Raw genomic sequence first — 27,177 nt, forward strand, 5'->3', positions numbered from 1 at the left:
GGATAATGACCAAGTTGCTCTTTCTTGCACTTATTCCAAATCATCAATATCAGTGTATTTTTGAAAAAAAAAATCAAAATCACAGGTTCCACTGACGCAGTATATTTCAGTATTGGCCTTACCAACCCCATATAAGGTGTCATGATGGGTAGAGTCGAAATGGTGACAAGTATTTTGTATAATACCAAGTACAGGCTAGTATCTTAGCTTTTCCAAGTATTGTTACAATGTGTTTCGTAAATGCCATCAACCTGCTTTCGATAAATGCTGCATTTATCAAAATGTCATTATATGATCAACCTGGACACCCAGATCAAGATGATGTGGATTAGATGTTCATGCGATCACATATCACTTGACACCTGTCCATGATAACAAGTCATTATTAAGTAGCCTACATTATGTTTATTATTACCAGTCTTTTTTGTCATTCCTGGCTTAAACGACATCCTAGTACATATATTATATTAGTGTAAAGGAGACATGAGTAATCGGGATTTGTAATTGGTATCAGTTCCTTTGTAAAATCTCGTTTAGTCAACCGTTTAGTGTGATAAGGTCTATGTTATGTTATGAGAAGCATTATGGCAGATTTTTGTATTCATTTTATTATTCGCCGATAGTACCACCAATTGTTATTTTCATCATTCTGTGTCCAATATTTGGATTTGCCGTCAATCGGGTGCATCATATTAGCATGGGTCGTAGCTAGTAGCCTATGTAAATTGGCATTGGTTGCGACAAATCTTCAGCAATACAGTTTTGTAATATACATGTTGTGTCACACAATTTTCAACATAGTAGCCTGATGTCAATTGTTATGATGGTTATAATATTAACTGCGAATATATGTATATATTATATGTATATATATATAAATGTAATCGTCAAATGATCGTGATTATTTTTTTCATATAATCGTAATCAACTACTGTATGATTTTGCTTTAATTCGTAGCCTTACATTTAAAAAGCAATCAATCACATCACATTGATACAGTCGTCCCCCCATGTCTGGTGTTCAGTAATATTTACCATTATTCTTGTAATTTACGTACTCCTGGGTGGAACCCGTTATTGATATTATTACTAGTGGTTGATGGATGGGATATATTCTCTCTGCACAATGAGATGTGTCAGTCAGAAAGTCTAAAATGTTCAAACTTCCTCCCATTGAAGTTGGTTGCTAATTCAAATGTACCAGACGTGTATACTGTATAGAACCCATTTGATGTAATAGGATTTCTATTGGATTCCTTGTACCTTCTTGTATGTGATGAAGTCATGTACGTTTTATTATTTGTGTACATGGTTTCATCAGTCATGAATATGGACTGCTTCACCGATTGGATTAAATAGATAATTGTAGAGTGTCTGTTATGGGTAACGTGATCTGAAACACGTACATGCTCGTCAACTAAGGGAAATTCCAAGGCCTAAATGGGTCCGGTCACTCAGTTTAACGCAATAAGTTTACTTGGCATATGAAGGCTGGATACGTGACTATTTTGTGTTCATGTTCTGAAGCAGCTGACATTCTTGGTTCGTAATTGTCAGGAATTTCTGCTCCACTGACGGCGAAACTTTTTAAGAATGCATTCCATGACAGTCTCGTGCTTCATGCATGAATTCATTGTGCACATTTTTGCCTACTTATACAAAGCAATGGAGATCATGAGATCTTTTCAATTTTATTCAAACCAATGTACAAGCTCCCATACAATGGATCGATGGTAATTCCAGGAAATTATATTTGAATGTAATATTAGATCCTTTTCTTTCAGTGGGATACACGAAGCCCTTCATTGTATCCATAGAAAACAAAAGCACCCTCCCATTATCATTTCCCGGGAATGTTGCTCACAATCACCAGAAGCCAGAATGATCTGTTAATATGGGACCCCGAGCAAAAGCTTATGTTACCTGAGATACAGTTTTCACAACAATGAGGACACTTTTGTTGCCTTATAGTAATAATTTCGTACTCTAATTCCACAAAGAGCTAATTTGAGGTCAACAGTTTTCGAGTGTGGTTAAATATCAGTTAGTCTCTAGTCTCCACAGCTACAAGTGCTCTGAATCGATCATTTTTTCCTTGTTAATAATGACTGGTCAAATTTTGTACCCTGCTTCTAACAAAGGTGTGGAAATCTTTGATGGTCAACCTATTGTTATTTTGTTGTGTTAACCTGATTTCCTACACATGAGACATGTACAATATAAATTTTCCATACTTAATTTAGAAACTTCGTGCTTATACCATGATTACATAGTAGATGGACCATTTGTTTTTGTACAATGCCTTAAGGCAGCTAGGCTGAAAGTTGAGGAAAGTGGACTCGGTCAATTTATCTTCAACAAGAAAAAGTGTTTATCTCATTGACGCTCACACCATGATTTTCTTTCATTAACATCTCACGCTCGAAGTGACTTATACAAGCAACTTTCATTTTCCCTGCTATGATTAACGCTCGGAGCTTAGTAGAATTGTGCCTGTAAGGCTATTTTTATTGACATCATATTTCTTTTACAGAGACTTATTTTGTAACTATCACTGTATTTTACTCTGGTGTCAAAATCGCACGCACCCCCAAAATGGAGACTCTGGTCTTCTTCTCAATATTGGTGCTCACCCTCAACACGGGATCTATGGCACAAAATTCAACATCATTCGGTGACCTTCCTCAGGTTAGTTAATTTCTATTTTTGGTCAGCCTAGTTCATCTACCGGTATCTAAAAAGAGTACATCGATTATTCAAAATTTGGCTGTACAATTGTTGACATACTACGTTCTTTTGAATTCTCTACCAGTTATTGAGGAGTGTCAACCGAAAATATTCGGGTTTATTCCAATATCAGTATTTTCTTCAATTTTTTGCCAGTGCTCGACATGGACAGTGATAATTGACAATCCATTATTATAGCAGCAGTGCTAAAGTGGAATCATTTTCGTATCGACTTTTTGATAATATATAACTATATTGAAATAAACTTGAAAATATTCAGGTGACACTCGTCAGGTGTAGACCTACTCATCAGTAACTAGTAGAGAACTGGAAAAGAGCATTGTTTGTCACCAAGCGTGTGCAATAGGGTTGTTCAAAATTTGGAAAATGTTTGGAATTATGCGTGTCCATCGCTTATTCTGCAGATTATTGTTAAAAAACAATAATGGGCTTGAAAGAAGCTCCCAGGAAAGCCGCTAACTTTTGTCTAAATGCGTTTGAAAGTCGTTGTTGAAGAGTGGGCGGGCAACCGACAGCAGAGGCGGGCAATCACGAAAACACGGTTCTTGATTGGGTAATCGGCTAAGCTTCACTGATTACTGCAACAGCTGACTCGATTCGGGAGCTTCGCTTTACTAAATTGAAAGTCTGTTTTGCTGAGGTAGAATCTGTTAGTAGCGGTTGTGGTTCTGTACAAGCGCGTTGTGGGTTGATGAGTCATTAGTAGTACTGTAACACTGTTCTTTGAATGCTTCAGAGTCGATAGCAGTAGTTTATGATTTGGAGCAACAATAGTGCAGTCATGGCAGAGGCAAAACGGCGAAAGATTGCACACATGCCGCAGCGAAGAACAAGATCCAAATCTGAGCAGTACTTGGTCGGATATACTTGCGATTACATCTGTGGCTCGAGATTACCTACTATATGAGAAGTAATGAGTTACTTGCTGCATCTGAAAGAGCATTGTCCTCAGTCAACCCCTACTCATGAACTATGTACTGTGGTGGTGGATGATGTAATGACAGTGTGGAAAATGGCGAGAATTGCGACAATGCAGAAATCACATGTGGTGCGATCACTTCAAAACCTGCACGAAAGATGGCGTGATCTGAAGAAGAATCCGAAACAGGAAAGTGATCCCAAGGGTAAGAGGAGAAAATTCACTGATAATTTGGACAAGCTGTGGGATATTGGAAGTAGAGATGCCATAACAACAATATAAAATGACATTTATATATCACATGAAAGAAAGCTTGAAGACATTGCATTTTATGAAGATCAACGGCAATCTCGCCAGTCAGTAATGTTATGAAGAGACCAAAATTCTGGCTAAAGACCTCAAAAAGAAAACAGCAGCCATTGCAGATCAAACTGTTGAAAACGTTTCACACGACTCAAGTTGTGACTATGTTGTTTTAGCATCATCGTCATCTTCAAAAGAGGGTGACAGTTTGAGTTCAAGTTCTGACTATGATGCTGATGTTGGACTTGGCACCTCGACCCAATCCATTAAACTGATGGCACCTAAAAATATTATGAAAAATACGCATGTGTCCCAAGCTCTGGATCGATTGCAAGTAACTGACAACGATGCAACGATGCTGATGGGAGCATTTATTAAGGCTTGTGGAGGAGATATAGCCATGCTCTCCCTGTCAAGATCTTCAACGAAGAGAGCCAGGGAAACAAATCGCCTGGAAATATCTCAGGACATTTTGGAAAAATTTGCCGAAAATAGACCACAGCATGTTGCCATTCATTGGGATGGAAAGCTCACAGAGGATAGATGAGGAAATCGATATGAAGCTTTGTCAATTGTTCTATCTTGTCAACCTCAGACACAAGCTGAAACTACTTTCGACATGATTAAAAAGTGGGATATACAAGATGCTTTAACAGCTTTGGTTTTTGACACCACAGCATGCAACAGCGGCTGGAAGAAGGGTGCAGCGAAGATCCTTGAGGACCTTCTAGGAAAGAAGGTTTTTTACCATGCGTGTCGGCACCATGTGTATGAGCTAGTAGTCAAAGACGTCTGGAAATGTTTATTTGGAAAAGCAACAACCGGACCAGAGAACACATGGTTTGCCCACCTTAAGAAGAGCTGGTGCAGTCTTGACAGAAAACAGCAATTCAAGACACTGACTATTCCTATATGCTTTAAAGAACGAGCAGCAATGACAGTTGAGAACTTCAAGCTACTACTCGCCAGAAAAGATTTCTTCACACGGGATGACTACAAACAATGTGTAACTAATGCTCTTGCTCTTCTCGGTGCAGATGGAGATATGCATCATCACAAACCTGGTGCAACACACAATGCAAGGTGGATGGGCACAATTCTGTATGCTCAGAAGATGTTCATGTGGGCTGATCAGTTACATTACAAATCTGAAGAAGTGGAACTGCTGCATCGCTTCAATTTATTTTTAGTTCTCTTTTATATCCCTGCCTGGGTTGCTTCCAGCATCGGTCGTGATGCAGCCGGTAATGACTTGAGATTCATCCAGGACATGTTGAGTTACACGGAACATGATGAACAAGTTTCCAAAGCTGCTTCACAAAAGCTTTTAAAGCATGACTGGTATATCGTGGAGGAAACCGCTGTATATGCCTTGTTTTCGCCGAGTGAAAGCAATGAAACCCGAGAAAATATGGCAAAGACGCTTCTGCAGGTAGAGCGAACTTCAAGTTTCAGGAGAGGCCAGCCCACGTTGAATGCAACTGTACACATCAACAAGGACACTACTTTGTCTGATTTTATTGGGCCACAGTCGTGGTACATATTTGATGTTTTTGAATGCTCTGGGGCGTGGCTAGCTCAACCGGTTGATGTTTGGCACTTATCAGATTCCTACACCAGAATGAGCTCCTACATCAGTTCTGTCAAAGTCGTTATTGATGCCGCAGAACGAGGTGTAAAGCTAAGCACAGACCATGCTGCAATCTTGACTGACAATGAACAACTAAGAGACAGTCTGCTTCAAGCTGTGGAACAGCATAGGAAGACAGTTGGAGACAGCAGGAAGTCAACTCTAATCAAAAGCCTGTAATCTGCAACTTGTGCCTGACAATGCAACACTGATCTGCAACGTACTTTTTTAATGTCTTTTGTAAATAGTGCTTTTCGCCTTCATTCAATTGTGAATAAAAAGTGTAATATGCGTTCGTTTGTGGGTGAGATGTCGACTAGTCATAACAAGTACTACCGAGATGTTGACTCCTGGTGGTAAATTTTTGAGTTTCACTCACTGTCAGTAACTTTTCGAAAGGTTGAAGGTAGCAAGATGCATGCATCTAGTTTATTCGTATCTCAACTAGCGAGAGCACCTGTGCAATACATAGCACTTATACACATTCTGCAGGTAGATATTAACTTAGGCCAAGGGTCGGCAACCTACGGCCCGCGGGCCGGATCCGGCCCGCCAAGCGAAATCGTCCGGCCCGCGACATAATAATTAGTTATCACAAGAATACGGCCCGCCGCTTCATAATGAGTTTCAATCTACAGTGCAGGACTGCATGAAAAAAATGCGGCATTGCTACGATATAATAGTAGCCTACATCGTATTAGTCCATTGTTACGCCATAAAACGAAGGTGCTTGAAGTAGGAGATGGAGATAGACTAGACTGGATCAGTGCTTATCAATCGGGTGTATCTCGCAACTGAAGGTGTTCCATGCTTTTTTGAAGGGTTAATCACTCTAACGGGGTGCAACAATAAACGTGTTCTTCCTTTGCTTCAAAAAACGCTTGGAGCATTTCAGACGCAATGACGGAATTTCAAACTATTCAATTATAAATAACTAGCCTCCGTATGTTAGTTATCCTGTCTATAGTTTGATTTTCCAGAAGGCATTGTGTGCCAAGACAAAAAACCTGAATAGCGGTTTGGCCACAATAGTAAAAACTGTTAATATGATTTTTGTCTCATCAACTGAATCAGTTGCGCCAGATATTACTAGAAGCAGAGAATAAATATGGCGATGTCATGCAGGCCTATATCTGTCATGTTCGCTCATTGAGTCGAGCAGCTATGCTTACACGAGTGTATGAACTGAGAAATGAAATAGCAACTTTCCTCGAAAATAAAAATATCGCCGACTCATTATCTTGTAATCGAAAATGGGTATCTCATCTTGCTTTCCTGGTACATTTAACGTTACATCTGAACAAATTGAACTTGCAGCTTCAGGGGAAAACAATTAAATACATGAGATGTTGAGGCGCATTCAAAATAAATCTGTGACTCAGGAAATGTCAAAAGTACAAAGAAAATTATGCTCACTTTCCTATACTGGAGGAGAGAAAGCCTAGTACCAACACTACATTTGTAACTGTGAAACGAAATTTAACTACTGAATATTCACCCTCTTTTCCGACATTCCTTCTCTACAAAATGAATTCTGACTATTCAGTACTCTGTTTAATGTGGACGCCAATACCATTGCCTGAAAATTTCAAACGGGCCTTTCTGAAATGCGATGCAGTTGAATTGAATGACAAATTTCTTACAAAGAGCATATCGCTGCATGACTTTGACAAAGAGTAGGCCCACGTTCTTGAAATTGGTCTTTATCCCAGCTTGACCAGCAATGCAAAAGAAATTGCATCGATTTTTGGAAGCACGTACGCACGTAAACAATAGTTTTGAACAATGAAATTCACGAAGAGCAAGCTAAGATCGCGTATTTCGGACGTCCATTTTGAATAGGGTCTGATTCTTGTATCATCTGACTTGTTACCAGAAGTTGAAAACCTTTCACAAAGCAAGCTGCGTCAATTGTCTCAATTATTCTGTGTCGTTGAAGTGTGAATACATGTGTCTTCGGATTGGTATGATTGAGATTGCAGCAATGTAGGATAATATACAAAAGTGAGCGTAAAATATAGTACTAAGAAAAAATCCGGCCCGCCAAAAGGTTGTACACCCGAAATTTGGCCCGCGACTAGCAAAAGGTTGCCGACCCCTGACTTAGGCGGTTGCAATGTTGTACTATGGACTCTTGATGACAACATTAACAAAGGCAATATATCATGTCTGTAATGCCACCAACAGAAACGACTGCACAACAGCGCGCAAAAATCGTTACCAGCAGTGTTCACAAAGTCGGTCTTTCAGCCAATCATTAGCTTATTATTACCGGCTTCAACCAATCAGGATTAATGGCTTCTCTTTGCCCGCCCACTTCATCGATTCCCCGCCCACTCGCCGACGGCTAGTTTCAAACGCATTTAGACAAATATTACCGGCTTTCCTGCGAGCTTCTTTCAAGCCCATTATTGTTTTTTAACAATAATCTACAGAATAAGCGATGGACACGCAGAATTCCAAACATTTTCCAAATTTTGAACAACCCTAGTATGCAATGTTCTTTTCAATTCTCTACTATTTTCTGACGATTACCACTGACAATTGTCGGCTGAAAATATTCGGGTTTATTTCAATGTGAATATATTGCACTGTAATCGTATGTATATATTGAACGCCTACAACTCCAAAAGTGTCTTGAAATGCCGACTTTTCAAACCTAATTGCTTTTACACTCTTCTTGAGGAGCAACTCGAGGGTTTAGCGTGTAATTTGTCCTGTCTTGACTGGCTCAATGTATTTTTTACAGGCTCAGTATACTGCGGATTCCGTTCCGATTGCGGGTTCTGGCAGCCTTGACACACTCTTCAGCATGGCCACTGGATTTGTAAATATTGTCTTCAAACCATTCTCCGATGTTGCAGGTAAAGCTCATTACTCATAGTTGTCTTTGACTACAGGGCTTGTTAGGTTTTGAATTTATAAACATAACAGTGTGAATTTTACGACTGTTACTAGGACTGGACACAATGATTACCGTACTCGAATCTAAATTGAGTATGAATTCTAATGTTTCGACTCTAATAGTGATTAATCTTGCCACTAATAGGTAATTCATCAACGAGAATTATAGTTTCGGTCAAATTTTCCACTGTGGAAGCCTTTAAACACGATCGGTCGTATCGCTGTATACGAAACATGTACTGCAAAGCTACTCATGTTAGCAGAAATGACATTGATGTGAAGTCGTGATCAACTCACATAGAGCAATGAAGTCGGAATGGCCGAAAAAAGACAAAATTATCTTTACCTGGTGTAGACCTGGCATGATATTCTTTATGGCCGCAGAAAAGTTGTGTGTTGGAGTTGGAACTACATCAGAATTCTTACTGTTGGTGACATCGCAACGAGTGATTCTCTAGTCAAAGCGTAAAATTCGATTCCGAACGGAATCACTCCTCACTCGGATACTCGATTTTGCGCCCCGTGCCTGATTATTATTCTTTCACATTTCAAACACAATGTCAATCGTCGTTTGGTCTGTCAACTAATTACAATGTCTCCGATTGCTACTTTTGGAAATTATTCAACAAAAAATGAGTGATACACTTTTCATAGCCTATATAGCTGTTATGGGATATTTTCACACCACTCTACCCATCGTCTGTATTCATAGTGTTATCACTGATACCTAGTAGACATTATTCCCTCTATGTTGCCTGCTGTTTCGGATCCCTACGTCACGCACTGTTGTCAAATTAGAGCAGGGCCGGCCAACCCGTGGCCCGCGGGCCACATGTGGCCCGCGAGAAGGTTTTGAGTGGCCCGCGAGGAAATTTCTGAAATTGGTAATGTTGTCAAGACTGGATTGCACACATTGTGAACTTGCAAGGCCAACCAAGAATTTGATTAGTCTGGCCGCAATACTTGAGATGTGATGAAAAAATATCAGTTCCGACGCATTGGCAGATCCATGAGCCAGTCACGTTTTGGTAGATCTTCGTACACTACAATAAAGCAGAATAATTTGCGATCGATTTATCAAAAGTAAAAATTTTCTGCACGCTTTGCGCAACATTTCGTCACTCGATTTCTTGCTTTTAATATCGTTACCCCTTTCTGAAAATTAAAGAATGCCCAATGTATCAGATTGAGTATACCTATATTCGCGATTACGAGACGAAGTGTCGTTCAACATATGCGACCTTGCGACTAGGAAACATAGGCACAAAATGATTGACGCATGTTGGTCGAAGCTTTTGATATCGATATGTCCAGGCGCCGAATAGTCCATTCAATGCAAACTGAGCCCAGCGATATACAGCAGGTCTGCAATATAGTCAAGTGACAATATTATTAACCTATGAACCTCCAAAAAATTGCGCGCTTCGCGCGGCTAGTGGCCCGCGCAATAGTTCGTCAATCAAATGTGGCCCTTTGGCTGAAAAGGTTGGCCACCCCTGAATTAGAGGGAACATTGCTCGTAAGTCAAGTTCTCTTAATTTTGTAAGAAATGATCTTGTAATTGTCTTGAAAAGAAGAATGACCACTTGATGTCTTTCTTTTTTAAGACTACATCAAGTCTGTATACTCCGGTTCATTTGACTGGCAGGAAGTGAGTGGAAATATATTCAAATCGATGGTTTTCAAACAACGCACTCAAAAAATTTATGAAAATATTTTTTTTCTGTAAACAGGCAGTTCCGTATGAAGCAGGATACATCGCCTGTCTCGTTTTTGGTGTGCTTTTCATCATTCTGGTGCCTCTCGTGGGATCTATTGTGTGTTGTTGCCGCTGTTGCTGTAATAAATGCGGCGGGCGGCTGGAACAGGAAGAAAAACGAAGTCGCAGTTGCTATCGGCAATGCCTTTGTGCGACCATGCTCATCCTCACCACTCTGATGGCGTAAGTTGATTTCAGTTACCAGAACACATCAGTTTTCATTTTCATGCTAGATCAGTGCTCCTTGGAAACGTGTTCAAACTACCAATCTACTATTTTTTTGTCTAGTTCTAGTTCTAGATCTTCTTCTTTGAAAAAATTGGTTGTAAAACAGGTTTCGTTATTTTAGCAGTCCGTTGGTACATAGTTAATTTTATGTAACAGTATTCTATAGTAATGCAATACATGTGTATTGTGGCATATTTTTGTTTTATGACTCTGCGAAAATTTGGGAATCCCGAAGGCTGGCACAGTAGCGCAAGTGTTGCCCAGGTTAGTAAAGGGTAACAACCACAACCACGATGCTGGATTGGTGTGTTTGGCTGTTGTTCTCCGGTATAGTTCTAGTACCAAAAAGGTCGTCGACTTTATTAGCCTCGGATATCGTTGACAAGCCGTGACAAGCTAGTTTTATTGGTGGCAAGTGGCTATTATTTACCAATCCCGAGCTCCCCGTCATCTGTTACTGTGGCAATATCATTCAAATTCAACATGTAGCGAAGCGTGCCATTCTCATTCATCCCTCAGCAAATGTTGTCAAGCTGGATGTTGCCAAGAGTGACTTGATATATTAGGTATTGAGTTTTTGCCACGGTAGCTAACTTGTTGTTTGCTGCTATTTCTAAGGTTTGCTTAACAGTCGGTTGAATGACATCTGTTGGATGAATGCTTCATTAGATACCAAACACAATGTTTGACTATGTATTCCATTTGGAAGTGATATCATACTTGATACAGATTGTTTGGCGAGTCAATGAACATTTCACATTCAGAATCCCGACCATTTTTGTGTTTCTGACCAACGAGTGGGTTCGGGACGTTGTCGATTCCGCTCCCGCCAGGACCATAGCAGTGCTGAACGATATCACGATATACATGGACCTTGTGCCCACGCAGCTGACGTTCGTCACTGACCAATATTCAACTGTGGACGCCAAAATCCGACCGCTTGTCACCAGTAAGTCATTTTCTGGATTTGGATAGAGCTGCTCAAGTTGAATAGCTTTTAGATCTCTGACTTTGCTGTATCAAATTCCCACTGGGAAAAGTAGATAGAATTCTCATTTTCTAATTAGACTCATTAGAGCGAAATGCTGATAATCTAATTCTAATCTAATTTGTCAAATGTTTCTGCTCTCATTTTAATTCTGTTTTGAATTTCTGGTTTTCCTGGAAATACTCAAGGAGAACTGTATTGTGTGAAACAAGCCAAGCTTGCTGCTTATGTGAACGAACTCTTGATGCGATGGGAACTGAACTTGATTTTTGTTGTTTCTTTCTCATTCATAATTTCATTCAATTTTCACATAGCTATAATTGTAATTCTTAACTAATTTCTGGTTTTTCTGAAAATGCTAGATAATTTTAAAAAAACTGCGTTGCTCTATTTCTAATTCTACTCTAATTTAGAAAAGCTTGAAATTTGCCAGTTGCCCAACTCTGAACATAAATATCAATCCTGCACCAGTGGACAAATCTTTAAAGAAACCATTCTTTGTTCAGATCTGAACGAATCTGTCGGTATTCCGCTGCAGGAATTTGTGAACGAAACTGCCCAGCCGTCCATGGCCGCGATGGACGACGCCATTAAAGGTATCAACAAAGCTCTATTTGACACTCACTAGTACAAACTACTAATCTAGTTCGTTTATGGTCAACTGACTACTGGTTTTTTGAGTAGTTCTAGTTCTAATTTTGGTTGTTAGTTTTGAAAAGTGACTAGTTTTAGTTCTAATTCTAGTTGTAGATTTTGAGTAGTGATTAGTTCCAGTCTTAGGTGCAGATTTTCAAAAGTGAGTACTTGCGCATTTTGAAAATCCAGTAGTTTGTACAAATCTACTATGTGGATCGACACTGGGATAAAAAACTTGTTCTTGTTTCCAGTGATGGAAGACTCGAAAAGTGCGATCTTGGCGGTTGACAACTCGATTGACGCTCTTGGGGACGGAATGACTGCGTTGGAAGCAAACTTATCGGGGTTGTCGAACCAGATGGGCACCGATCTTAATCATACCACATGTCGAGGGGATATGGCCTGTATTGCAGTCTACGAGAGTAGAACACAGCTTGCTGTTGGCTTCGACGTCACCCAGGTCTGTTATGTAGAGATTTGATCATTTTTTTTTTATCTGTAATTAGGTGGTCAGTAGCTCGGTACTTCCGCTTTTTCGGAGTACTTGAGCAAGTTTTGGCTACCTGCTTCACATCCTCACGTGGTTATGTTTCGGATTACTTCCACTTGACATGTAACAATTGATTGATATATTGATATTGAAATAAACCTGAAAAGCGTACTTCATTTTCAGCTTTCACCCGAAGTAGTTTTAGCATGTCTTGGAAGTAGCTGCCTCTAATTGAATGGAGTAGGAATCTACGACGCCGACTCTACTTTGAGTAGCTGCACCGACATCTTTGACGTATCTGTGTCTCTCATTTCAGTTGGACGATCTCAAATCCGAGCTGGATCCGGTCAACAACACTCTTTACAGCTTTGACGTCAATCAGCTCAAACAGGACGTGGAAGCGGAAATTGATAACATTCCAAACACGGTCCAGACGCAAACGCAAGACGCCAGTAGCTGTAAGTTGTGGTAGAGTTGTTCAAAAATAACTCATCTTCCGGATTCAGTTATTGAAATGGTTAGGTTGGCAAAAAAACGATGCACACAACATTTGTATCAATTTCAACGGGTATATGTGAACACACATTTTACTGTCAACCCCATGAAATCGTTACGTTGTCTACAAGAACGATGCTTAACACTTTTTGCTCACTTGGAACTGGTGGAAGCAAAGTGATTGCAGTTGAAAATTTTGGATTCGCAAAAATAGCCTGGCCGTTTGTTTGGTAATCCCAGAATAATTAAATGAAAAACTCCCATAACTTCGCTTCCACAGTTTGGAATTGCGTCAAACTTGTTTTGCTAAGACAACGTCTCCTTTGCTGGTTTTGTGGTGGAAATAGCCGGCCAAATTTCATATTGAATATCAAAAGCACTGGGTTGCTTTTTCTTCCGAAGTATCAATGAAGTTTTGATAGAAAAGGCAACTTTTTAATATTTTAGGGCACGATTTGCACAGTTTTGTAAAATTAAGAAGGTAAACTCGACATCAAAAAGTAGATTCTTGCTGTACTATGGTACTAGTATTTTTTATTCAAATTTTAATTTCTTTTTTTCGTTATAATGGAGCAGACTTGGACAACAAGATACAGTAATTTTAGCACTCTAATTTGGCTAATTCCTTATTCTAATGTACTATGCGGCTCTCCTGAAAACGGTGCAGAATAACTGTTTAGTACCACTGTACCAGACAAGCTTGGTGTACAGACCTATGAAAGTCAACTCTAGTTTGATACAAACTGAACATGATTCGATTTCCGAGTATTTCAATCTAATTTCGGAAAGTTTGAAATTTTCTGGTTGTCCAAGTCGCTACTGAAGCAGACTTAGAGATGATAAATTTTTACTTGGCCCCCCTGAAAAAGTTTCATGGCCCCCTACGACTATGAAACGCCTGGTGTAAGCAAAGAAACACCGTGCCTGCTATTTCATTTTGTGATTATGCGTCGTTTTCAGCTGCAATATCTGCGCTGGATCAAGCGGAATCATCTCTCAGTGGCATCAACATATCTTCGTTTGATAGCGCCAAAGAGTCGATCAGCGATTTCAACAAGACGCTCACCGACGCGGTCACGTTCTACGATGAAAATATCGATCAGTACACGTAAGACCCTTAAAAAAATACGGTTGCTGGTGCTTGTGATCAGCGCTGCACAAAATCGAGTATCCAAGTGATTCAATTCTGAGTTGAGTATAGGCTTTCGAGTCAAGGATTCGAGTATCACTAAAAATGTGGAACAATCGGTATGATATGAAAAGTTCACATATGTAACCTTTATGCCACCACAAAGAATATAATGCCAGTTCGACACCACAAATATAATTCGGTATTTTTCGACCATGCCTATTTCATTGCACTTTGTGACAATGCTGTGGGCCGGTTACGACTTCGTAGGCATGTCATTTTTGCCTACGTGCGTAGCAGGGTTGTTCAGAAGTCACTTTTTTTCCTCATTCCGGGGATTCACTGATTGAATATTTACGTTGCCCTAAAAACACGCTGCACACCAAATTTATCTCAATTCCAACCGGTAGAAGCCGCCACAGAGTCAATTGAAATTTGTAATTTCTTATAAATAAATTTTAAAAAAATCCAATTTTACTGTTGCCCCATCATCATCACTGTCAACCCCTGTTAACAGGTGATATTTTCTGTGAAAAAGTCGCGCATGAATCGTCTGTGTGTCTGGGTGAAAATGTCGTATTTTCCAACAGGGGCCTTGTAACGAAAAAGTCATTGATAGTAACCGGTTATGCTCGGTCCTCCGATCTCATAAAATTTTATGAGACAGTTTTTGGAACCGGACACGTTAAAACGGATTAAACCTACAAAGTAGGCAAATTCTTTGAATCGCTTTATTCTATTTTATTGATGGCAAAGCATATTTACAATATCAAGCCGTCATGGGTACAGAAACAATAACTTGATATTGTAAATTTATTTACTAAAAGCTTTACGACCAAACTCTCACCAGCAACAAAGGACAGTAATGGCGTGAATCAATTTCGAAATCTGGGAGATATTCCGTCTGGTACGTTAGGTTTTAAATTTTCCTCAGATTACACTGACTGTTCGATGCAGTTGTCAGGTTGGCCTAAAAACACTGCACACCCAATTTGGTTTGATTGCAATTTTTGGAACCAAAGCTATTTAAAAAATATTCATTTCAAAACACATGAAATTGTTGAGTTGTGTTCAAAACCAATGCACATTGAATTTGGCTCAATTCCAACAAGTAGAAGCAAAGTTATTGGTGTTCGAAATTTTGGATTTGAAATAATTGTGGTGGGTAAATCTGTAATTGATAAATAATTGAAGAATAACACTATTATTTCGAATCAAAAATGCTGGATTCCAATAAATTCGGTTTGCATATTTTTCTTCGACACTTCACCAATTCCAATGTTTTTTTCTTTCTATTTTCATAATAGGCTAGCTTCGCTTCTACATGTTAGAATTAGCCAAATTTGGTGTGCAACGGTTTTTAGCCAACCTAACAATTTTATCAAATGGGCTGTGAAGTTTGAAGAAAATTTATTTTTGAACAACCCTAGTGTACATAGCAATAACAACAACAAACAACTAGTTGACCGGTGGGGTAATGTAATAATAATAACTACACATTGCAAACGTTAAGTACGTATACAGTCATAAATAACCAAAGAAATCACAGAACATGAGTGAAATCTGCCAAAACTGTATAGGCATTCCTTCTGGCGATGGAGAATCAGCTTTCGCAACTTTAGATGAAAGATTCCAGAACCTTCAAATGAAAAAGCGAACAACCACATGTGACTATAGAAAATCGAAAATATCTGTGAAAATCTGCAGGCGTAACTTATTATTGAAATCAATCTGAAGGTAGTAATTTGTAATAACTGATTCCTATTTCCAGTTACATCGCTGGAGTCATGCTGGGCAGCATGTTGGCCGTGATCGTCGTGAGTTACTTAGTCGGATTGCTTCTTGGAATCTGTGGGAGCAGCAGCGATGCGGACCCTAGTGAGAGAGGGTGCGGTTCCAACTGTGCCGGTATCATGCTCATGGTGTAAGTTTCATTGCTTCATTCTAATTCTTCTTAATCTGATCAGACTATTTACAGGGAAATGGTGATCTAACTCTAATCTCATTTGTGAAATGTTTCTACGATGTCATTTTCTTTCTAATCCAATTTCTGTTTTCCCTGAAAATGCTACAGGAGAACTGTATCGTGCGGAACGAGCCACGTTAGCTGTACGGACATTCTCCATTCTCACGCTCACGAGCACCAACCCTGATTTGATATGAGTTTTGTTGTATTTATTTCTCGAACGGAATTTCATCCCATTTGCAAGCTTCTGCGAATTCAGTCATTCTGATCTGAATTGAAAAAAAGCTGCTGCTATCATTCTAATCTGAATTTGGAAAGGCTGAAATTTACTAGTGTAGCATCTCTTTTTTTTATCAAACTTCTCAAGGGTACAGAGCTTTAATATACAATCTTATATCCATATTTTTATTGCTATATTTGATAGTATATTTTATTTTGCAGGGGGGTTGTGTTTTCGTTTGTCTTCTCGTGGCTGCTCATGATTCTGGTTGTGGTTCTGTTCACGGTCGGAGGTCACGGAGAGCGGTACGGCTGCCAGTCGTTGGAAGGGCCGGACTACGAGGGCTTGGCTGTGAGTTCGAAGGCTTCATTACTTTGATGAGAAAGGAGAAACACCACCATGTAGGCTTATGAATTCTAAGCCTCCCCAATGCTGACAGACGGAAGAAATTGATTGAAACGGTCGAGATACTACCGTTAGTCCGTCAAATAAACGGGTCACATTATATGGTCATCAATTGGCTCATATTAAATTATAATTATAAATATAAATATGTGTTGTAAACAGCTCTTGATGCAATAATATTAATATGTATAACAATATATTTTCACTGTGGGATCGGAGCAGTTTATGCCCATTTTTCATTAAAAGATATAGTTTTTGTAATGTTTTCCATTTCATTCAGCCTTATTTTGGTCTTTGAAATAATGAGATATATATGATTCGGCATATTTACTGCTGTCAATCAAACTATGTGAAACAAGTAATCGTACATAGTAATGGAAAGGATAAGAGAAGAAACGAACGATAACAAATTTTCTCGGTTATTTTTTCATGAGCTGTGTTTTATGACGATATTTGAAGCGATTTGCTTGTCGTTGATCTTGGTCACCAACCCATGTGTTTTCCAGCTGGTGGAGGACATTGCCAATTTGAACCTGGCGGAGTCGCTCGGAGGAAACGCGTCGTTTTCCATCACCGAAGTTTTACAGTAAGCTCGACCTCTGACCCCCGTTTTCAGGATGTCTTTAGATCAGATATGAGCCGGCTTACATTTTCAAATCCTTTTCCGGATTTTAGACTCAATCTCAAGTCCATCGTTGGTATAATATCAACTGTCGATCTAATTAGCTGACAGTCAACTAAAGACAGGTTTTTTGAGTAGTTTTAGTTGCGGAATTTGAAAAGGGAGTAGTTCTAGCTCTAGTTATGAGTTTGAAAGTGCGTAATTCTAGTTTTAGTTGTGAGATTTGAAAAGAGAGTGTTTCTCGAGAGTGTTTCTCGAGAAACACTCTCGAGAAACACTCTCTTTTCATCAGTATTGTAAGTCTGAAAGTTTTGAAATATCGTCCTCTTTTCAGATTCCCAAAATATGGTAACCCTAGTTGTAGTGTAGAACAATTTAGAGTTCAACCAAAAGTTCAATATGTCCAATCCATCGTTCTGAATACACAATTGAATAAAAAATAAACACTCTCACTGGAGTCGGGTTAGCTTTTTCGTCATTGCCCTTCCCCGCTCATATTTGATAGAACATGTTCTCAGCGCCGTGACCAAGTTCCTGACTACTTACAGCAGAAACCGACTGCCAGTAGGCACCCATGAAGTGAACACGGGAGATTTTAGAGTGATATTGTTTCTATCAAAACTCAAACCCAATATGACGAGAATGATGATGATGATACACCAGCTTCATTCGGCTCATTATTAGCTGTATTAAATGCAGAACAAATTTCGTTTTATGATCAGGCGTGGTGAGGGGGTGTCGGGGGGCGGTGGCACTTCATTCGTTGTCCAGTGGGGCGGTAGCTCATCTCTATCGTACATCTTCGAGTTGTATGGCATGTGCAGTGCTGCGTAGCTTACTAGCTAATTTCATTCTTCCACAGCCTGACTGCCCCGTTGTAATACCCTACCCTGGCTATATAGTCCTCGGTTGTTTCTTTTATTACTATATTGAATTTTTAATAAATACCGAGTAAGCCGTTGGTGGAATATAAGAATGCAAACAGTTCCTGTTCGCTGTACTGATTTAGACTTATATAGCAGAATCACAGTTCGTTAGAAAGCCTTCTGCCAGGACCATGTGGTTGATTGTTATTATTCCAGACTCTCGAGAGTGTTTCTCGTTCTAGTTCCAGACAGTTTGCACAAGCCGGGTCTAAATTCAATTCCAAATCTGGCAATGGCTGAAATTGGCACGATGAAAATTAAAATGTCAGAAACGCTGCGTCCAAGCCCAAATCCAGCTTGAAAACAGTCCTAAACCTTATCTGGTCTCGATCATTGAATCCGTTTTTTTACAAATCCAATTCCATTCTCGTCCCTGCTTCAGATCTTGTAGCAAAGACGAATCGGCTTACAAGGCGTTCCGGTTGGATTCGGTTCTGGACATTGACGCCGAAGTGTCAAAGGTCACTGCGGAACTGGACAACGTGGAGAGCGAACTTGACAAGACCATCGCGGATATCGATTTGTCAACCATCAGGTAGATCCGTGAATAGTCGCTGTGGAATGAGAGTGGCCTTGTCCAATTTTTAACATTTTGAGAGAATCGAGTTTTTGTAAAATTGTAATTTTCTCAAAATGTCAAAACGGAGTATCCTGTGGCGAAAAGTGTTTTGAGTGTGTTACATTTCGCAGCGTGTACACTGCTGACAACCAGGAGCAACTTCTGTCGTTGAAGGATTCCGGCGTCGATTCCATCAATTACACCGAGTATCTCTCGCTGGTGAGATTTTAATTACATTCCTGCCAGACTTGTGCAAACTACTGGATTTTCAGAATGCCAACTACTCACTATTAAAACCTCACAACTAGAACTAGAACGACTCACCGTTAAAAACTTGCAACTAAAACTAAAACTACTCGCTTTTCAAAACTATCGCTTACAGCTACAACAACCGTAATTTTCCATGTATAATGCGCAAAATTTTCATGATTTTTTGTCCTAAAATGGGGGTGGGGTACGTATTATGCTTATATACAAGCCTTGAAAAATATCTCCCTTGAAATATAACTTGAAATCACACCTTCGCATCACTAATAGGCCTCGTGCGCAAGATGTCGCTGGTCTTCGCAGGCTTCGGCTGCTATCTACTATCATTTAGAGACAATGTCGTTACGTCTATAATGATTAGCGATCGTTACGTCATGATTGTTCAACAGTGACATCGCAAAACAGAAGGTCATCGTATACGAAAACACAACTATTCAGGTACTGTGAATGCAGGGTGCCCACTATACATGGGTACAGGCTTTTTCCCAGAATTTACACGTCATTTTAAGGTTGCATCTTATACATGGGGGCGTACTATATCAAGAAAATTATGGTACTCACTTTTCAAACCTCGTTACTAGAACTATTCACCTTTAAAAACTCAAAACTAAAAGTAAAACTACTCGCTTTTCAAAACTATCGCTTACAGCTAGAACTACTCACTTTTCAAAACTTGTTACTAGAACTAGAACTACTCACCTTTAAGAACTCGCAACTAAAAGTAAAACTACTCGCTTAAAGCTAGAAGTACTCGCTTTTCAAAGCTCTCAACTCCAGCTAGAACTACAACTACTCACTTTTTTAAAACAAACAAGTACAACTAAAACTTCAACTACTCACTTTTAAAACTCCGCAACTAGACAACTAAAACATGAAGCAGCTCATTCGTCAACAGTCGTATTTGCATGTCAGTTTATATGCTTCCGAACACACAAAAACTGTTCAAGTTATTAATGTAGTTCATAAACGATAATGTGACGAGTGTGGTCTTGCAAAGCAGTGTTCTAGTTTAGTACCACCACTCGCGCATGACGTGATTTTCTGTTGCTTCATTTTTCTATGCGATTTATTCGATCTATTCATGTGATATGCTCATTCAATAACGATTCATTGGTAGCTTGGCGACGGGCTGACCGCCACAAACTTGACGCTGTACGCGCAATTTTTGGAAGAAAGCGCGGACAATCTGACCACGGCAGCAGAAGCGATGGTAAGTCGTAAAAATGTACGTCAAAAGTGGAATGACGCTACAAATTGTGTCGCAGTTTGAAACAACGATCCGCGGTTACGCTACGGCTGTTCGACAAATTCAAGCCGATCAAGTGCTTCCTCTCCAAGACGACTACGACACGCTGCAAGACAACATCAAGATCATGATCAACGTTTCTGAGGGGCTCAACGTGAGTAGAGAGCGAAAGGTTGTAACCAAGTCACAAGGTTTCGAGTCAATTTGATTTTTATAGTGTTGACTCGAGTCAAGTCGAGTCATTTTCAATTCGCAGTCAAGTCCGAGTCCAAGTCGGGGTTAAAACCAAATCACAGGGTTCCAAATTGACTTCTATAGTTTTGACTTGAGTCAAGTCGAGTCATTTTCAATTCACCACCATGTGAACACCACTCTGAACATGTTTATTCAAACTAAAAGACAAGTTTCTGGGTGAGCCTATTTTTCAGCTAGCGGGCCTGATATACGACACCGGAATGTGTCAACAAATGTGTCAACTCAGTGCACAAATAGACTCTAGTCGAGTCGAGTCAACAAAAAATTGTAGCTTGAGTCATTAAAACCGTGGTATCTGCTCAAAAATGGGATTATGTTTAACAGCGAAATTTGTTTCAGACTACAATAGACGATCTGGACACGGCTCTTCTGCAGTTGAACCAGACCATTCAAACGGAAGGGAAGCAAGAAATCAACCAGACCATCAGCAGCATTTTTCAACAAATCGAGGGAAACGTCACGGAATACACGGATTGGGTCGTCCGAGTGGTTTGTATTTTTTGTTTTTAAAAATCTAACTCAGTGGTTCTCAACCGGGGGTCCATGAAGCATTTTCAGGGGGTCCGCGAAGTCTCAAAATAGTTAATAACCTAATTTGTATTTCTTTAAATTCGGAAAATCTCGAGCCAGTTTCGCTTCTTTACTAGTAAAACTCCAGAGCTCACATCAACAGAATGGCCGTCTGAAATGAAATATTCTAATTTGCTGACTCACTCTAATTGCTAAATTGCCAATAGCCCACTGATACAAACATTTTGCTGTTTAAATATGTTTTGCTGGGGATTGTGGAAAAAAAGTTGGATGTGTAAGGTCAATCGCGGTCTTTTCGAAATGTGTACAAAAATCTATTTTCTCCTGTGATATTCATAACCATTTTTCCATATTAACTTAAAGCTAAACTGCTAGATAGAAATGACCAGGCTTGACGTTATATGTTCATTAAAAAAAGTTGTCATTTTTGGTGCCATATTTGTTGTGATCATACCCACATGTGTCGTCGGAAGCGTTACGCGTTATTATTATATTCGCCGCCACCTATATTTGTGGCAATGGGTTTCTGCACTCGTTCATATCAAATCCAAGATGCGGATTTTCAAGACACGACCTCGTATTTCAAGAAATGCAGTAGCAGAATTGGCTTTGAAATAATAGAAGGCAGCCCAATTTCTACATAAATAGTGTATGATCCTATTTTCAAGAAGTCATTTTGTTGCTGTTTATGATTAAGCCTTCAGTTATCATTTGCACAAGACAGATGACGACTGCACGATAATTGAGCTAAATTTGAACTAAAACTTCGTGGGGATCCGCAGCGGTCCGTGACGGTCCGAAAGGGGTCCGCGAAGACAAAAAGGTTGAGAACCACTGATCTAACTGTTTTCTGATCATTTTTTTACTAATTTTTGGTAATAATTTTGTAATAATAAATCTTTTCTTGTTGATATCAGGTGGAAGAAGAACTGGGCGCTTGCAAACCTCTTCACACTTCGTACTCGGAACTCATCGCTGTGTTCTGCGACTACTTCATGGACACCATTGTGAGATCACTTTGCTTGTGATCAAAGTAATTCACCGCTTGTTTTCAAGTAGAAGTAATGTCACCAATTTCTACTCAATGATAAGTAGAGCAGCCTTTTCCAAGACGCCAAAACTACTTCAAGCGGAAGTATAAAATAAGTGTACTCGAGTAAATAATTCGAAAAGTGGATTTAGTCAAGACATCGGGTAATCGGAAATTGGCGACTTTTGAAATTGGAATTGCAAAATATATCTTCACGGCACGGGCAAAATCATAAATTACACTCAAATAGGTGCAATTTTCAAAAATAATTTCAGTTACCGTTTCTTATCACGATTTTACGCAATAAAGCGGTTCAAAGCTAACCCAAAACCACTTTCTTCTTTGCAAGTACATGGCCTAGAATGCGATCATGAGCATGGGTCCTTAAAAAGTTTTAGAAATAAAAAAATTAATATTTGAAAAGTTGTTTTTCCTTAAATTCCTCTTTTGTAACCTCAGAACGGGCTCTGGTTCTCCCTGGGATGGGCCGTTTTCTTTCTGATTCCGAGCGCGATCGTGGCCATGAAGCTGATGAAGTTCTACAGGAAGATGCAATTTGGAGCCACCTACGAAGAGTAAGTTTTCGTTGCTTGCTAAAATGTGCTCAAGGGTTTATCGGAAATGAATCTTGTACGATAGAGGAAGTGTAGTTGATCCTGCAGACGGGCTTCATAGTTGAAGGTATTTCACGTTTTGTAACTGCACAGTGCACACACACACACACACACACACACACACAGTAGGGTTGTTCAAATGTCTCCACAAGTTGATGAATTCCTATCTTACCAGGAAAAAAAATTGCACTCCAAATTTGGATATATATAAAATAAAATTTTTGAAATTTTTTGGCACCGGACAATTTTATAACTTGGCCAGTAAAATTTCAAAAATAGCCATTTTTGAACAACCCTACTACATACACAGTGGTGTTTATTTGTGGAAAACGCATCGTTTGGTTTCAATCTCGCACCGCTTTGTGTTCCGGCCGTTGAACGCCCGGATTTAATTTCAGAACTTATCCGATGGACATGCCATCAGCAGCCTACCTGCCAGGATTAAGAAAATATCGTAAGCTCTTCCTAGAAGCAGACACTAAAACATGGGTGTCTGCACACGCTCACCAGCCAAGGTTGTGACCAAGTCGAGTCATAGCGTTAACTCGAGTTCAAGTCCATATTATTGTGCTCGCGGTTCATCATCAAGTTCAAGTCAGGCCCAACTTCTGTGAAACTATTGGGTGATATCGAAGGCCTCGCGTTCGTAGTATACTCATTCTTCTCACTCTAAACATATTTATCCAAACATATAAAAGACAGTTTCTTTGCCTATTTTCCAAGTATTGGTCCTGAGACACGAGACTCGAATAAGTCGTATAGATTATAAAATGTGTTGAGTCAATTTTTATTTTATCTAAAAGGCTTATAAGAGGTAGCATTTGATTCGGATATGTAGCAGAAGGCAGCCCACTTTCCTGTAGAATAGTGAGTGAACTGCAGTATTTTCTCATATATGAATGGCATATTACGATCAACAATTTAATAATACATACACATATGATATTGAAATGCATACTTAGGTTCTGTACCTCCAAGAATCTCTTTCAACACATCTATGCGGCTGGCATTCATTACTTGGTGGTTGCACAATGCACATGAAGTAGCCTACTTGAAGTAGGCCTACCTATTTGTGCACTTCTAGTCTGTTGTGACGTCATCATGAGTGGTGCTCGGATACATGACTCGAAATGAATCAGGCGCTCGATTTTTCCTACCGTGACTCATTATCGAGCTTGTGTCTTTAGGAGGTACATTTGTTAACGAGATCCGGTGAGTTGAGCACTGGTGTCGTGCAGACCAGGCAATTTTTGGTGGCAATCTGGCTTATTGGTGACGCATGTGCATACGCTCATGAAGGGTTCGATTACACTTGTGCGGTCAGAGTAACCCGCCGAATTTTAACGACTGCATGCATGTTTGCTAAACTAACTCCGACGCAGACTAAAAAGTTCTCAGATTTTCCAAATTAGATGAGAATTAGGACGATAGCTATACCGTTTCATCCAAAATAGATTAGATTTAGATTTATAGCTACAGGTCTCTTATAGCATTTTCCTCTAATTTGGCAGCTAGTATTATCTAGCTGTTCCAGTATGGTGGGAGGGTGGGTGATAACCTGTAACATGCTGCTCGTCATAACCGGGTATTTTGTGCCTAGCTCGTGGGAAAATGTTGAAATGGGTGACTATACCCCCGGCAGCAAGTGAGTCGGTATGGGCAAATTTTGTGATATTTGTCTGATCATTTTTCCTGCGTTTTACTAATTTTGGCGTTTGCGATCACGTGTGCTCACAATGATTCTTGAATGCGACCAAGTTTAATTTCTCTGTGTTTTGTGCTATTTTTATAATCATACTGTTCGTTTCATCCGGGGATTCCCAACCTTTTCATACGCAGTGGCCCATTTTGAAAAATCGATGGCCCTATTCAACCTATTGAAGTGTTTTTTCAATTAACAGAAACAATGATAAATATAACATAAAATTACCAATATAGTAGCCTACATTAATAAATCCATTCCATATTCAGTTGATGTGATGGTTGAGGAAAATGTTTTAACAGTGTCTTAGTTGCTGGTCTGGTGGCCTTTCATATTGGATAGGCAAGACCCTGCGATGCTATGTCTTCAGAAGGAACATTGTTGAAAACCCACATTCATAATAAATTTCAGTAAGCTTGGGGTGCGATTCGCTTGTTTTGTAAAACAATCGGTGTAAACTGAGACCGACAGGTAATTTATGGTTGCACTTTTTATTAAATTTCAATAAATTACTTCTTTAAAGGGGCACTGCACTCTAAAAATGATGTGGTCTCAGATTGAAGGGCAAAACGAAAGAAAAATTTTGGCAGCAGCCGTTTTTTTCAGAACGCCACCGTAATGGAGCTGTAATGAATTGAAATTTCCATAGTTGCAGCACGCTCCAGCAGTCACGCAGAGATCGAACTTTATATAGTTGTCAGCCGATGTTATGAAGGAAATATGTCGTACACGCCAAGGTGGTTTAGATACCGCGTTCAACGGAAGATGTCCAGTCAGGAGATTTATGTCAAAATCGGGCCTAGTGTATTCTATTTCCTTCATAACATCGGCTGACAACTATATATAGTTCGATCTCTGCGTGACTGCTGGAGCGTGCTGCAACTATGGAAATTTCAATTCATTACAGCTCCATTACGGTGGCGTTCTGAAGAAAACGGCTGCTGCCAAATTTTTTTTTTCGTTTTGCCCTTCAATTTGAGACCACATCATTTTTAGAGTGTAGTGCCCCTTTAAGGTAAAATAGATTAAAAGTTTGTTATATTTTTTCATGGCGGGTTGGGAATCCCGCTTTAATCAGTTGCGGAATTCATATTTTGAACTAATTTACTTGATTTATCCCGGAGAATTTCCGTTGAATTATCATATTATTTTAGATCAAACGGAGCGTTTTACTGACGTCACGAGGCCCCAGACTTGAACATACGTGCTTTGCGATCATTGTGAGCTAACAATGTGCAAGAAAACCATAGAAAAAGAGAGGTGCCTTCAATTCCCTTGGAAGGAATTGCTTTTCCGAGTAGTTTTCCACGTCGTAATTATTGTAGAGAATATTTTCGTTCCGTTTCGCTTGTTCTACATTTTGTTGCTCGTTACCCGATGATTTCTTCAAGATTGTCATCGTTATCTCTCCAGTATTGTGTTCTCCTCGTTACCTAACAATGCACACACGTTCCGCCACGTTTTCCTGCAATACGTTTTTGTCCCAAAGATATGTGCCTTACACCCCAGTTCCTCTGTTTTTCTGTCTTTGTTCAATTTTGCGTGCCGTAGCCATAATTTAATTCTCACAAAATCATAACGCGAGCAATACTCATGTATTTTGTACTTTTGAAACATAATATAGTAGATCACACATGTAACCCATCCCCCCTCATCCTTTTTAGTAAAGCATTGTGAGATGTCATCAGTTCCCGATTATGAAACATTTTTTTTGCACTTGGCCTTCGGACTGTAACGAGGGCAGTTATGACTGTGATGTAAAAGATTCATGTTACGTGTCATGGAAACGTGCGGGGGCCCACTGAAATTATGTTGATTTTGTCACACGGTACTGATTATACACATCTTCTGTTTTTTTTTACCAGCAGTGAGTGATTAATAAAACACAATTTACAGTTTGTTCTATTGCTGTACTGCGCAGGAATGAGGCATAAAATTGTATGATAATGAGGTGTTCCTCTATAGTTTCAGTTGAGAATATGGAACAGTGAGAGAAAGGTAGTAGTACAGTGGTTCTCAACCGGGTAAGCATTTTAAGGGGGAAAGCGAAGTCTCAAAACAATTGATAAGCTCATTTGTATTGTTAAAATTCGGAAAATCACCTGGCCGTTTCGCTTCATCACCAGTATATCTCCAGAGCCTCACATCAACAGAATGACAGTCTGAGATGATATACCCTACTGTGCAGAGTCATTTTAATTGCTAAATTGTTTGGGATTGTAATCAACATGTGGAAAAAAAGTAGGATGAGTAAGGTCAATCACGGTCAATCCGTTTTCTCCAGTCATATATATAAATTTTCTATAATAACTTCAAGATAAGCCGCTAGATAAAAATTTTTAAAAATGTTTGTCAATTTTGGTCCCATATTTGTTGCGACCATTCCCACTTGTCATCGGAAGCGTTACGCGTTATTATTACATTCGCCACCAACTTTATTTGTGGAAATGTATTTTCGCCACTCGTTAATATCCTATCGAAGGCATGGATTTTCAAGACCTGACCACGTATTACAGGAAATGCAATTGCAGAGTTCGCTTTGGAGTAACAAAAGTCAACTCAATTTCTAGAATCTAGATGGATAGTATCTTATTTTCAAGAACAAT

The 27,177-nt window shown here is 39.5% G+C and overlaps 1 protein-coding gene across 9 annotated transcripts; it reads left to right on the forward strand.

Annotated features, from left to right (window-relative positions):
• Nucleotides 1-926: 926 nt before the first annotated feature.
• Nucleotides 927-26,469, forward strand: LOC145455444 (prominin-1-A-like). Of its 9 annotated transcripts, none has more exons than XR_013920333.1 (22): nucleotides 927-2,687; nucleotides 8,349-8,463; nucleotides 10,111-10,154; nucleotides 10,237-10,445; nucleotides 11,255-11,439; nucleotides 11,985-12,074; nucleotides 12,366-12,574; nucleotides 12,921-13,062; nucleotides 14,060-14,207; nucleotides 16,000-16,152; nucleotides 16,636-16,765; nucleotides 17,326-17,405; nucleotides 18,750-18,902; nucleotides 19,058-19,145; nucleotides 20,311-20,403; nucleotides 20,459-20,593; nucleotides 21,034-21,183; nucleotides 22,143-22,232; nucleotides 22,715-22,830; nucleotides 22,895-22,936; nucleotides 24,470-24,522; nucleotides 25,726-26,469. XR_013920333.1 is itself a non-coding variant. In XM_080333418.1 (22 exons), exons 1-20 carry the CDS (start codon nucleotides 2,595-2,597, stop codon nucleotides 22,932-22,934), a joined length of 2,463 nt encoding a protein of 820 aa, XP_080189544.1. In that variant the 5' UTR covers nucleotides 927-2,594; the 3' UTR covers nucleotides 22,935-22,936; nucleotides 24,057-24,081; nucleotides 25,726-26,469. The 9 variants fall into 9 exon arrangements, 8 of the variants coding, with proteins under 8 accessions (XP_080189544.1, XP_080189543.1, XP_080189542.1 ...); XM_080333418.1 differs by lacking the exon at nucleotides 24,470-24,522 and adding an exon at nucleotides 24,057-24,081; XM_080333417.1 differs by having other exon boundaries at nucleotides 24,470-24,514.
• The last annotated feature ends 708 nt before the right edge of the window (nucleotides 26,470-27,177 follow it).

Source organism: Botryllus schlosseri, chromosome 14 (genome assembly GCF_051294905.1).
Source record: "Botryllus schlosseri isolate E-star chromosome 14, Bs_hap1, whole genome shotgun sequence".
In the NCBI taxonomy this organism is placed as follows: Eukaryota; Metazoa; Chordata; class Ascidiacea; order Stolidobranchia; family Styelidae; genus Botryllus; species Botryllus schlosseri.